At 40.7% G+C, this 12,800-nt stretch overlaps 1 protein-coding gene across 6 annotated transcripts in view; it reads left to right on the forward strand.

The window, feature by feature from the left end:
• The window catches only part of myom2a (myomesin 2a), a gene marked incomplete at its 5' end in the record, with an annotated part of 49,538 nt that overhangs the window by 27,174 nt on the left and 9,564 nt on the right, over positions 1-12,800 (forward strand). For 3 of the 6 annotated variants that reach the window (XM_080463417.1, XM_080463420.1, XM_080463418.1), the window contains 13 exons: positions 2,899-3,073; positions 4,269-4,390; positions 4,772-4,959; positions 5,275-5,401; positions 5,603-5,781; positions 7,547-7,661; positions 8,684-8,843; positions 9,980-10,086; positions 10,174-10,218; positions 10,303-10,439; positions 11,146-11,290; positions 11,764-11,823; positions 12,701-12,768. In XM_080463417.1, coding sequence (XP_080319543.1) covers positions 2,899-3,073; positions 4,269-4,390; positions 4,772-4,959; positions 5,275-5,401; positions 5,603-5,781; positions 7,547-7,661; positions 8,684-8,843; positions 9,980-10,086; positions 10,174-10,218; positions 10,303-10,439; positions 11,146-11,290; positions 11,764-11,823; positions 12,701-12,768 — 1,628 coding nt within the window. Of the gene's footprint in view, positions 1-301; positions 486-2,898; positions 3,074-4,268; positions 4,391-4,771; positions 4,960-5,274; positions 5,402-5,602; positions 5,782-7,546; positions 7,662-8,683; positions 8,844-9,979; positions 10,087-10,173; positions 10,219-10,302; positions 10,440-11,145; positions 11,291-11,763; positions 11,824-12,700; positions 12,769-12,800 lie in introns of all 6 variants that reach the window. The other 3 variants (XM_080463415.1, XM_080463416.1, XM_080463419.1) reach the window with 2 other exon arrangements.

Genomic DNA, 12,800 nt, shown 5'->3' on the forward strand with positions numbered 1-12,800 from the left:
GTATGAAACTAAAGTGAGCCCTGACTGTGCAAATACACACTTTTGTTCACTTAAAGGGGCAGTGCATATTTTTTTTAAAGAGGGACTGTATAAGAATGGAAGTTCTGACCTGTTCTATTATTCAACTCATTATAATCTGAAGTCATGAAGTTTGATCTGTTCCCTCACACAGCCCCACTTTAAATAACCCAAACTGTCTCCCTTTAAAGCTTTTTGTTTGTTTGTTTTTGCTACATCATCAAAGCATCTCATTTCCCCCCCCCATCCTCCCCCGCCCCCTCCGTCCCCCGTCCCCCCGCAGTGCTTAGCGGGCACTGGAGCATGGCAGCGGATCAACACAGCAGTCAAACTGCACTCCCCCCGTTACCCCGTTTATGATTTGCAAGACGGGCAAAAGTACCAGTTCAGGGTGTACTCGGTCAACCTGTACGGCTCCAGCGAGGCCTCGGTGCCCTCCGAGCCCGTTCAGAAGGGGGATGAGGATGGTAAGAGCTGGGATGCAGGCACGCACACACACACACACACACACACACACACATACATACACACACACACATAAGATTGCAGGCAAGCCTACAATAGTTTAATCTGTCAACACTTGACTATCAAATGGATTTCATTTCCCATTTAAAAGTGAGGGGTGAAATTGTTCATAACTTTTAGAAAGCAATTATGACATTTGATGTTTAGAATTCACAGAAAATCAGCAGCCACACTAACATTATTGTTCTTTCTGCATCTTTTTATTTGAAAATCAACACTTAAGTAATTGCAATAATTATAAATATTTTGACTGAATGAGGCAAACTGGACTTGGTTATGTGTCTTGGGGGCCACGTAGGATCATCAGTTCATGCTTTTCTCTTCACTAGTCTAACTAAACTGTGGGTAGTTCAGGTGTTTACACTCTTTGGGAGTGTCACTCAAGGTTTCACATGCCCATGGACTTGAGTTTATATCTTGACACAAAGTCTTTCATGTCATTAACAGGTAGAAAGTAATTATAATGGCATCCACATCTTATCACTGGAGATCAGTTCTATTATTTCAAATGTATATAGCAGGACTGTTTTCCTTAAGAGGCAGGGGTCTAAACACCTCGTCCCCCCACTGGTTTCTGCATCACTTTGCCCAGGAGGTAAATCATGTCCTGTCCACACCTAAAACAAACATTCCCATGCATCTGTGACCTTTGTGTAATAGTGAGTGACTATGTGTTGCAGGTGCTGCAGAGGCAATCGGTATGTACTGGTCAATAATAGGTTTTTTTAAATCACAGTTTCTCACACTCGTATGGTCACAAACTCCCTGATTCCCCCACTATGTTTGTGGCTGAGTTCAGTGAGTGGTGGTTAGAGCACCGAGATATGGTTTTAGTTATTAATGGAGAAACGGTAACCAGATAATCAAATGACTCGTCCTGCACACACATTGTGTTTAACTGTGTTTTAATCCACAGACGGGGCCACCACAGGGTCACACTGCTGAAACCTGTTTGTTTGTGCACGGAATGCAGCCACAACTTGTTCTTTATTAAAACAACACAAAATGCTCTTTCTGATCACTGCATACTACAAAAGTGGCATTTTTTTCAACTAATACATGTGTGAAAAATCACAACCACAGACAGCAATTATTTATCAATTCTGTTCCACGAGGGAGTTTTTGGAAGGGAAACAGGAAGTTTCAGCATCAATACTTGACATAACAGTGGTTCACTCTTATGGTTCACAATTTCTCATGGGTGGCAGTAATGAAGGTTTTTTTCATCTAATCTGATATTAGTCGGGTGTTCATATAAATCAGAGTATCATCAACATATTGTCGGACTTGTTATTGTCACTACAGTACAATGACATTTCAGGACATCCGCAATAACCACCATATCATCTTACTGCCTACATCTGATCTATTGCATAAATAATATTTTTATTGCGAGAGGCTTAAGAGAAAAGTGCAGTGTTTTAAGGATAGTGTATAAATTGTGTCTCTCCATTATTTAATAAATCTGACTTCAGCTCAGATTTGCTTGACTTCATGTTTCACTGACTTCTATCCTGGAAGAAAATCGAGAGCTCGGCTCTCAACATTGCTACAGTCTTTTTGTTGTTTTTTTGGGTAAAGGCTGGTAAAGCTGTCACTATATGAAATGATGAAGGAAAAGATTGATCTGTTCGTATCATTTAAAAATACTAGCTTAAGTGTGTTAACCCTTATTATGAGTCTTCTAAAATTCAAATTACTCTAAAAATTGCAACTAACGGCTTTGCTTAGTAGCAAATATTGATCAATGAAAGATGGAAGTAGTTTGTGCATACCAAAAAGCAGGGCTCAAATCAGTTGTATGTGATGTAGATGTGATCGAGAAACTTCAAACCAAATAACTGAGAGTAAAGTTTTCACTAAATATAGAGGGAAGTTTCTCCCGTACACGCTGATGTTTAAACTTATTGGGCATCTGCTGTTTTGTTCATAATGTTTTTTATCGTCATATTATCATCTGGTCTAAACTTAACGTGATTGGAACGTGAGTCATTGGACAAAACATTATATAAAAGTAAAATGTCATCTTGCATAGTGCATAGTATTTAACATCCAAAATGAAATTCTACAATCAAACCGCTGCTTGTTTCTACTGGTGGTGGTTTTGATTGATTCCTTTTAAGACTATTTTCAGCATATCTTTTGTTTAATTTAAGCAATGCCAGACCATTTACCTTTGCTGTATTTGTATGTGACAAACAGATTATGGCCCTTTTAGCAGGTTCTATGTTCAAGAAATTTGCTAAATTGTTCCAAATTGTTTTTAACTTAGAGTATACATTTTGAATCACAGTTCCCTCGTGTTATTGGTGAATTTTTGAATCCATGTCTAATAGCTGTTTCTCATTGGAACAGGCGTCCCCTCTGCTCCTGGTAAGGTTGTTGCCACCAGGAACACCAAGTCATCAGTGTTTGTGCAGTGGGATGCCCCCACACATCTGAAGCACCTCATGGGCTACTACATCGATGCCCGCGTGGTTGGAGCCAAGGAGTGGTTCGCATGCAACCACAAGCCTTTCAAACACAACAGGTCAGTGCTCTGAAGTCTGAAGCAACTCACCTAACAAGCATGTGTTTGGATAAAGCACTTTGAGATTTTTTTAAAATGAAAAATGCATTACAAAATAAATGTATTATCATGAGTATTGATATGGGGATTAGGTACAAAAAGAGCCTTTGTAAGCACAGAGAGATTATACAAATTACACATAGAAAGGTCCAGAATTAACCCTTTATATCCATAATCGGGAAATTCCTAATTTATTTTTCTCTTTTCACCAAACTAACAAAGACCCGTTTACACAACAAAGTTTGCAAATAAAAATGTGAAACTTTTGTTGCGTTTTAGGGTCCATTTACATGACAAAGCTGCTTGGAGCCAATGAAAACACAATTTTTTTAAAACGCTCCATCACCGTCTCCACATAGACGGAGGAAACGGGTGAAGTAAATAGTTCTTCTGAACATTTTCATTAGATGGACAATATGAACAATGTTTCCTCCAGGGTGTCATGACTCCCGGTCCATATTCTCCTGGGACTTGGTAGTGTTATTGTTGACAGTCACCGTAATAACCATCCAACTTTTTGTTGTCATTGTTAACATTTATAGTCAATTGTTCTCTGGGTATGTGTGTGTGGTTACATAAGAAAAACAAACAACAGCACCCACTGGTGGCCTTGACACTTCACTTTTTTCTCTGCATTCAACTTCATGTGTTCACATAAGAGGAAAACTTCCTCCTACTCTGATTTATTGCTTCCGACTTGTGTTTTTATTTCAAAGATGTGATCACATAAAAACTGGTCAACATATTGTGAGCTGGTTTATCGGCCTCCGATGAAAGTAACTCGGCTCGTTTGGTAGAGTGGGTTCTTTCTCAATCGGAAGGTTGCAGGTTCAATTCTCTATCTGTCCACATGTTGAAGTGTCTATGAGTAAGACCCTGAACCCAAAACTGCTTACAATGGATGGACTGAAGTACAAACTAAGTACAAACCACTATGGTACTGTGCCATCTACACTTGAAATAAAGATGTAAGTTCTTTATCTATATATCTATATTATATACTTACTTACTTACTTATTTATTTATTTATTTACTTACTGATTGATTGATTGATTGATTGATTCATTCATTCATTCATTCATTCATTCATTCATTTATTTATTTATTTTTTAGTCATCTATGTTGTTCGAAGGTTTTGTTTATCTGTGTGTCTCAGGTTTGTGGTCCACGGTCTGGTCCCTGGAGAGAGCTACGTCTTTCGTGTTCAAGCCGTCAACCTCTTCGGACTCAGTGACGAGTCTCAGGAGTCGTCTCCCATCGCGGTGGAGCCTGCTCTCGGTAAGGCAAACACCAGACACGTGTATCACTGTGTGGACATTGAACTTGTCAGAAAAAGAAGAAACGCTTCTTAAGAAGATGAGTGTAGTTGTAGCTGACAATCAGTGTGATTCCTGTTACTGTCCTGTTTAGGAAAGAGCGTGGACTATGGTATGTAATAAAGAGATGTGTTCATTCTTTCCCCCTTCTTCACCCCACTGCACCCTGCCTTCACACTTTGGATCATGTGTTTTGATCACAGCAGTGCACCTTTCAAAAGTTCCCTGCATTGTTCCTCCTCACAGAGCACTCACAATAAAAACTACCATGTTGGAGAAGCTGTGGAAGATGAAATGTAGTTTGAATGTCACACTGTATTTAACTTGAAATGTCTGGATCCAGCCACTCCCAGCGCTCCATACGGCATCAGCCTGCTGAGCAGCGACGGCTCCTCCATCACCGTGGCCTGGAAGAGTCCCAAACACTGTGGCGGCTCCAAGGTCAACGCCTACTACGTCGACAAGCGTGATGCAGACACTTTGGTGTGGAAGGAGGTCAACCTGGCTGCTATCACAGAGAGAGTCTGCACTGTGAGTGGCAGTAGACAAAACACACAGCTTCAAGGTATTTTAGAGCAGTCTTTCCCAACTGGGGACCAAGGACCGCGTGGCCGGGCAGCAGGGATCACGAGGCTTTGCTTAGTGTGAGGATGCTATAATTAGACTTGTGCATGCGTGCGTGTGTTTTCCACTATTTACTGTAATAATATGGCAAATCAGAGATCAGAAAGGGCGTCTTCAGCCTTTCTTAGGGACATTCTGGTTGGGAACCACTGGTTTACACAAGTTCACAAGTGGAGTTTTCAGATCATATTGTCATTAAAAATACTTTGTTTGTCTCTTCAGGTGGACAACCTGACTGAGGGAACCTTTTATGAGTTCAAAGTTCAGGCCGGAAACATGGCTGGAGTTGGTGTGCCATCCGCTCCCAGCTCTCCAATGAAGTGTGAAGCCTGGACGATGGAACAGCCAGGTACATAACTACTACTGCAGTGTTTCTTTTTTACTAAAACTATATTCTTTCACCTGCCACAAGCTGTTCTGATCATTTTAAAAGTTTAACGTGGCTGACTGAATGTGTCACCAACTCTTCTTATGGCATGCAAACACCATTGACATTAAAACAAAAGCATGAGGAGTCCTCCATTTAATAACCATCTATGTTTACCTCCAGGCCCTGCCTATGACCTGAGCTTCAGTGAGGTCAGAAGTCACTCGCTGGTCCTCTTGTGGAAGGCTCCTGTTTACACTGGAGCCGGTCACGTCACTGGATACTTGGTGGACATGGCCAAGAAGGGCTCGTCAGATTTTGTTACTCTGACTCAGGAAGCTGTGAGCACCCGCTTCCTGCAGGTAGGTCACTTCTAAAAATCTGAATTAGAAGCAGTTTACTGCGTACTGTTCAATGGTACATAATATTATTTCACCCAAAGTTTATATATTTATTCTTAATGCCCATTTTAAATTGACTACAGTTAAAGAAAGCAGTAGACTGTTCAAGTCAACACCAGCTATTAGTCCTATTAGAGCTCAGGACAGTCACCCAGACACATTTGTACCTACTGTTGGATTTTAGGAGGGAACTGGAGTACCGAGACCTGCCCTGTTAATTACAGCACCATCAGATGGATGGATGGATGGATGGATGGATGGATGGATGGATGGATGGATGGATGGATGGATGGATGGATGGATGGATGGATGGATGGATGGATGGATGGATGGATGGATGGATGGATGGATGGATGGATGGATGGATGGATGGATGGATGGATGGATGGATGGCTCATCAAATGTGTCTCTCTGTGTTGAGTGTGGTGATTGCTGTTGGGTAGAAACTGTTCTTGAATCATCAGGTTGTCCTTGTTTTTAATGCTCTGTACCGTCTGCCTGACGACAGCTATTCCAACAGAGCACGACCAGGATGTGTATTGTTTTTAATGATGTTGGGCATCTTTTTGAGGCTGCAGTAACTGTGTAGTTCATCCAGTGATTGGAGAGAACAGCCAAAGATCTTTTTAACCTGCTTTGATTATAATCAGTAGTCTCTGTGAGATGTGATTCTTCCTCAGCACCCCCAGGCCTTTTTCAGCAGTTCGTGCTCCAGACATTAAAATACTGAGTGGCCACAAGGAAAATGAATGGTGCAGCAGAAACTCTCCCCCGAAAACAACCAATAGGAATGTCCCAGTGTATAAGTGTGCTGTCTCCTGCTTCTATAATTAGTGTTTTGATTCCCACTACCAATTGTCCATGTGCTGAAGTGGACTTGAGCAAGATACTGACCTAGGAGTTGCTGCTAAGATTGAGCATCTTGAATATTCCCTGAATTGGCATGGCCATAGGACACAGGACAGAGATAGAGAGCAACAAACAGACAAACAAATAAACAAGTCGAGATCAGACAGTAAGCTAATCTTCTCACTGTAGACCCGATGGAGGCAGAAGACTCAGATCACCAACGTCCACCATCAGAGATCCTGCAGAGAGAGAGACAGAGAGAACGAGGGAGCAACAGAGTGACAGAGAGAGAGAGAGGCAGAGAGAGCATTAGTGACATGTAATGGCAACATATAAAAAGCATGGAGCGAGAAATGAGAGCAATTCGGTGCAATAAAGAAGTCTGTCAGCAGTCTAAACCTACAGCACCTCAATTAGAAAATGGCCCAGGATAAGGTCAAGTCATCACTAATTCAGCATCGAGGACCTCACTGCTGGCACTTAATCGACTTCAAATAGAGTTCTCAGAAAGCTGTAGGCACTATAAATCACTTCACCTCTGGTTCAAAACAGAACAGGCAGCGCTGTAAATGAGATGGAAGTCGATGGGAGACACATCTGCTACAAGTGCGCCGCTTTACATAAAATATTAACCAGACTCCACACTTTGCTTCTCCATGATAAGTAATCTGGATTCCCAAGGAATGTCCCTGACTAAATCCAAAATCCTGGAGAAACCTGCATATCTGTCAATTCACAGTCTTATTGGCACGAATCAATGGAAATAATCAATAATCCAAACTCATCCACAAGTTTGACAGTTTTTAGCATACATGGCAAACTTCAGGTTCTTTGTTACCAGTGTCACACACAGTTTATAGGATTATTTTCTCCGCAGGTGACTGGACTGGAAGAGGGTGAAACGTACGTGTTCAAAGTTCGTGCCGTCAATGCAAAGGGAGTTGGGAAGGCGTCCAGCCTGTCCGATCCGGTCTGCGCTAAAGCTCTTCCAGGTAACAACCTGACGCAGGAACAGAAGCTTTAGCTACTAATGGTGCTGCATCCTGTGTAACGTTTATCAAGATGAAACACTGACTGTCATATAAAAGATTGTGTTGTGACTGTAGAGCACATTTGTTGGTGGGTTTCATGTTTATGTGTGACATATTTATTTACAGTATAGAACAGCTCCATATGTGTTCTCCATCCATTGAGTTTACTCACTGTCATATCGCCAGGACAGTGAAACCACAACAACATCATGAAATCATTTGTTTTTACAGAGCTGAGACTGAAAAGCCTGAAGTCTAATGCTGAGCAAACTGTATTCACCAGAGACCAAACATGAGCAAGGAAAATGTTTGTGGAGGAGAGGCTGTGCGGTCTTAGCTTAGCTTATCTTAGCTTAGCTTAGCTTAACTTAGCTTAGCTGCCCTCCCGCGTCTTTGTTTGTATTCTGGATTCCGCCTGCAATCGCTTCCAGAAGCTGTTGTTGGCTGATACGCCTAAGACGCCCCCTGGTGGAACGTCAGGCATTACAGGACAAGGTCAAATGAATGCAGTCATTATGATGATTCGATTTGGGCAATTCTGTACCGATCCCCAGTAGTCTGGATTAAAAAGACCAACGGGCCAGATGTGGCCCGCGGGCTGTAGTTTAACCACACCTGCCATAAAGGCTAGAATTTCTCACAATCTGTGGTAAATATTGTTAAGTAACAGGGGTAAATATAAAGACCAATAAATATAACAGGACATTCACAGGCTTTTTTTTTTATATGATTTTCTTTACTGTGAAACACAACATATTTTTCTTACTTTGAAATCTGTTTTCATAGAAAGATTAGATTTGTTCTTGTTATAGTGCTTTTTAAGTTTCACAGTATCCGTAATTTTGGTATTGGTTTTATTACTGGAACTGTCTCCCATCCATACACACCATCTCTCTGCGAAGAGGGTTGAATGATGAACTGAAAACAAAGCTTTGTTTTTGTCATCTCCTAATTGACTACTTCTCTGTTTCTCATCTTTTCAGGCACGAAGGAAATTGTTGCTGGTGTGGACGAGGAGACCGGAGACATCTTCCTGTCTCTGGAGGCCTGCGAGATCTGCGAGACATCCAAGTTCGAGTGGTCGAAGAACTACAAACCCATCGGCGACTGCCCCAGGGTCGCAATGACAACCAAGGGCAGAACGTAAGCAGGCTCTTATCTTTTCACAGAAGATTCAAGGACGACTCGCTTTTGATTTGGTTTCCACTTTGGCTACTGTGAGGAGGATTTGTCATTGAAGGACAAAATGTTCTTCTGCGCAGCCCAAAACTAAAAGCAGCAGCACAAACAATTTGTTCGCCTCTGAGGCTCGACCTGGTTCACCTTCTAAACTCACAATGACAGCATGTTGCTGAAAACATCTTGTTTTTCTGATTTAGTAAACAAGCTTAAGAAGTCATTGAAATCATCGAAGTCGATGTCTCCACTTACTTTCACATGTTGTTAGACATTTGTCTTTTTTCTGGAGAATTAGAGACAACCCAACAGAGCTGTGTTTTTACTTTTTATGGTCATCAAAATATGTTTTACTCAATTTTTACACAAGTGTGTTTCATAAACTAAATGCTATCTGAGCTTTAGTGAGTTACATTGTTATTTTCCTGGAATTCTCCTAAATCATGAAACAATAGCTGGAACAGGACATGGATTGCCTCAGACCTCTGCATACTCTTGTGAAATGAGCACTTTTTCACTGCTAAACTAGCAGACTCTCAAATTCAAGATTCAAATCCTGCTTTTCATTTAATTTCTGGGATATGAATTAATAGGACGTCATCATCTGCAAACAAGAGTTCTGAACCTTCAAGGGTCGTTACTTTTGAACGGTTCATAATAGATGCTTGAAACTTCAATGTATTGTTCTTTACTATTAGATGTCAGTCGTCTCGTGATCTTCTTGTTAAATAACCTGAGATCTTTTTCTTCTTGTAGGGTTTCATTTAAAACTAAGCGCACATCTAAAGAAGTCTTTGAATTGAAGAGCATAATGTGATGAATAACTTCAAACAATTTGTAGTCATTAATAAATACACATAATATGAAGCTGCAATTTTAAATCAAACTAAACCCAATTAAAGCACCCATGTGGATTTCAGTATTTTCCCAAGTATCTCTAAAATCCAGGAAACCTCAAGCCAATGATAGTTTGGGAAAACCTTCTGATATCCACTCATCTGAGAGTGGATATCAGAAGAGGACTATATAGAAATGCATTATTAGTGTTATTCAGTGACCATTTTGAATGTAGTGGTTGATGAATATTTGTGCTTGTGTTTCAGCTCCAGACTCAGTTTCACCAACCCCGATAAGGACGATTTGGGAAGATACTCGGTGGTGGTCACGGACACAGACGGTGTCTCAGGCAGCCACACTCTCACTGAGGATGGTAAACCAGGAAGTTCAGCTCTGTAACTTCGAGTCTTTGTATGACTTTGCAGTTTGTCTTGAGAGTTTCTTTTGATCTGTCTTGTAGCTCTGAACACCATGCTGGAGCTCAGCTACGCTATCAGACATCCAGGTGAGTCCTCGGCTTTAGTAACTGGAACCATTTCAGCTTGCAGTCTTTTCTCTTGATCTGATCTTCATCTTCATCTCGGCGCAGTCGTTCCTCTGAAACACGGCCTGAACTACGAGATCCTCCCCAAAGGCCACGTTCGCTTCTGGCTCCAGGCTGTCAAGCTGTCGCCGTCCGTCTCCTACAGGTTCATCGTCAACGACAAAGAAATCAAGAGTGGCGAGGTACGATTTCACCCCTGACTGCTTCCACAAAAGTTTATTCATGCACTCTGATGACTGAGGCTGCAACATAAACCTGCCCTGTCTCTGTCTTCTGTGATTTATTTCCCCACAATTACCCCGTTCACACATCGTCATGGAAACCAAATAATCACAGACATATTGTTCCCATCAGGCAGTCAGCTCTAATTTCACATTCATTTCTATTTCATCTTATGATTAAAATGTTTCACCCGGGTCACTTGACTCCCAGACAGGAAAACACTTGCCCTGGTTCTTTCAGCTCAACTCTGACACCCGGCCAATAATAAAGAGACCTTTCTAATCTAATCCAGGAGATTAGATCTAGGAGTCCTTCAGAAATCAGGCTCTGTCTTTAAAAACAAAGTCTCGTATGAATTTAATAAATCTTAAAAAAAATATATATATATATCATTTTAGAGATGGTGAATTTCTGAAATTTTTGAAGATCCATTGTTCATTGAATGTCTTGTTGAAGGTTACGTGAACAAAGTAGTAAATCAACTTGTATTTTAAACAAAGATCATCTGAATAGAAGCATAAAACCTGTAAGTTATTTCAATATGTCTGAATATACTGTGACTGTTCATTTACTTTGTGTAATTCCAACAGTTTCTTTTTATCTTAACTGCAGTAAGTTGGTGTATTCAGTGGTTAAATTGTCAGTAAACGCACGTCATCCTCTCAGGGCTTTAAGATCAGCCATGACGTGGCTACTGGAGTCATCCAGATGGTGGTGGAGAATTTCACCAGAGCCAACGAGGGCACGTACACGGCGCAGGTCCACGACGGCAAGGCCAAAACCCAGAGCTCCCTGGTGCTGGTGGGAGACGGTAAGACTGGATCAACGTCACATGGTCAGATTCAGAACAGCCTGCAGATCATCAGCACATTAGCGAAGAGATGCTTTTGTATTCCTCTATATGATTACAGAATTTAAAATAAAGTGGGCTTTCAATGTATTTTTTTGTTCCTGCAAAATATGGAGATTTTTAGAAACAATATATAAACCATAGAGGGCCAAACTAACCATAGATGAACACAGTCCTCTTCTTGGGGCTAATGTGTCAGACTGTTTGTGTAATATATTGCAGTAATTGTCATTTATCCTTGGCAATCATGCTTTTTTGTGTGTATATGTAAAAAATATTACATATTAGTATATTATAAGCTGACTCTGGACTTGTCTGGTGGTCTGAATGGTGAAATGTCCTCCAGACACTTTGTTTTATACTTACATGTCATTTAAAACACATCCATGTTGGCCGTCTTTTGTTTAGCGACTGTTGAGTTTTGTCTGTTTCAGTGTTCAAGGTTGCTCTGAGGGAGGCCGAGTTTCAGAGGAAAGAACACATCAGAAAGCAAGGTGAGAAAACACCACTACCCAGAAACACTCAGGACCATGTTCTATGTCATACCGTCACATTTATGCAGAGAGGAAGTTTTACTTTGTCAAAGTCCGCGGAAATCGACAGATTTGTTTCTTATTGCTCAAAATATTTGATCAGCCTAAAGACAGTAAAGGAGGTGTGAATAGATTTGATTGATATTTTCAGTACACACTCAGCTGTGGGTCTCGCTGCTGTTTTTATTAGTTGATGAAACCTCAATGTACAGTAGCTGCGTATGGGTTGGAATAATGGGAGGGCCTTAGAAATTCAAACATTGAAATTGAAAACAGAATTAAGGAGGAAGATATTTGACGCAGATCGTTAAAAAGATCATTTCCTGACATTTATCTGGTGCAGATTGAGAAGTAAATGGTCAATTAGCTGTAGTTAGTTAATTAGTTGTAGAAGATAAACTGGGAAAATGTCTTTTATTATTTCACGATGTCTTTTAACAGTGTTACAATGTTGTAATGTGATTTCAGGTGGTTTCAAGCAGAGGTGTGATGATTATATGATTAATTCTTACTTGAAGCTCATTTTCCCAGTGTACTTTAATATATATTGTTTGTTTTATGAATTCAGATCTTTATAAAGATGAACTATTATTGTATTTCTTTCACAGTCAATAGATATTAGTAATGCATGAGTTTCCACACCTACAACAAACTGAACTTTTACCTGGATTGACAGAACATCTGTGGTTTCCAAACTCCTGTTCATCACAAGTTCATGAAAATGTGTTTCTGGAAAATAAGGAATTACAGATGAGCGTCGACTTCTCGAGCTTTCTCTGGATCTACCATCATTTTACTTTATTTTAATCATTAATAATATTCCATCTTGTGATTTCAGGTCCTCATTTCTCTGAGTATCTGTACTTCACGGTGTCTGAGGAATGCACTGTCATGCTGGCCTGCAAGGTAACGACACATCGATCCTGACAGCAGCTCTT

This window comes from Lipophrys pholis, assembly GCF_963383615.2.
Source record: "Lipophrys pholis genome assembly, chromosome: 5".
Classification (NCBI taxonomy): domain Eukaryota; kingdom Metazoa; phylum Chordata; class Actinopteri; order Blenniiformes; family Blenniidae; genus Lipophrys; species Lipophrys pholis.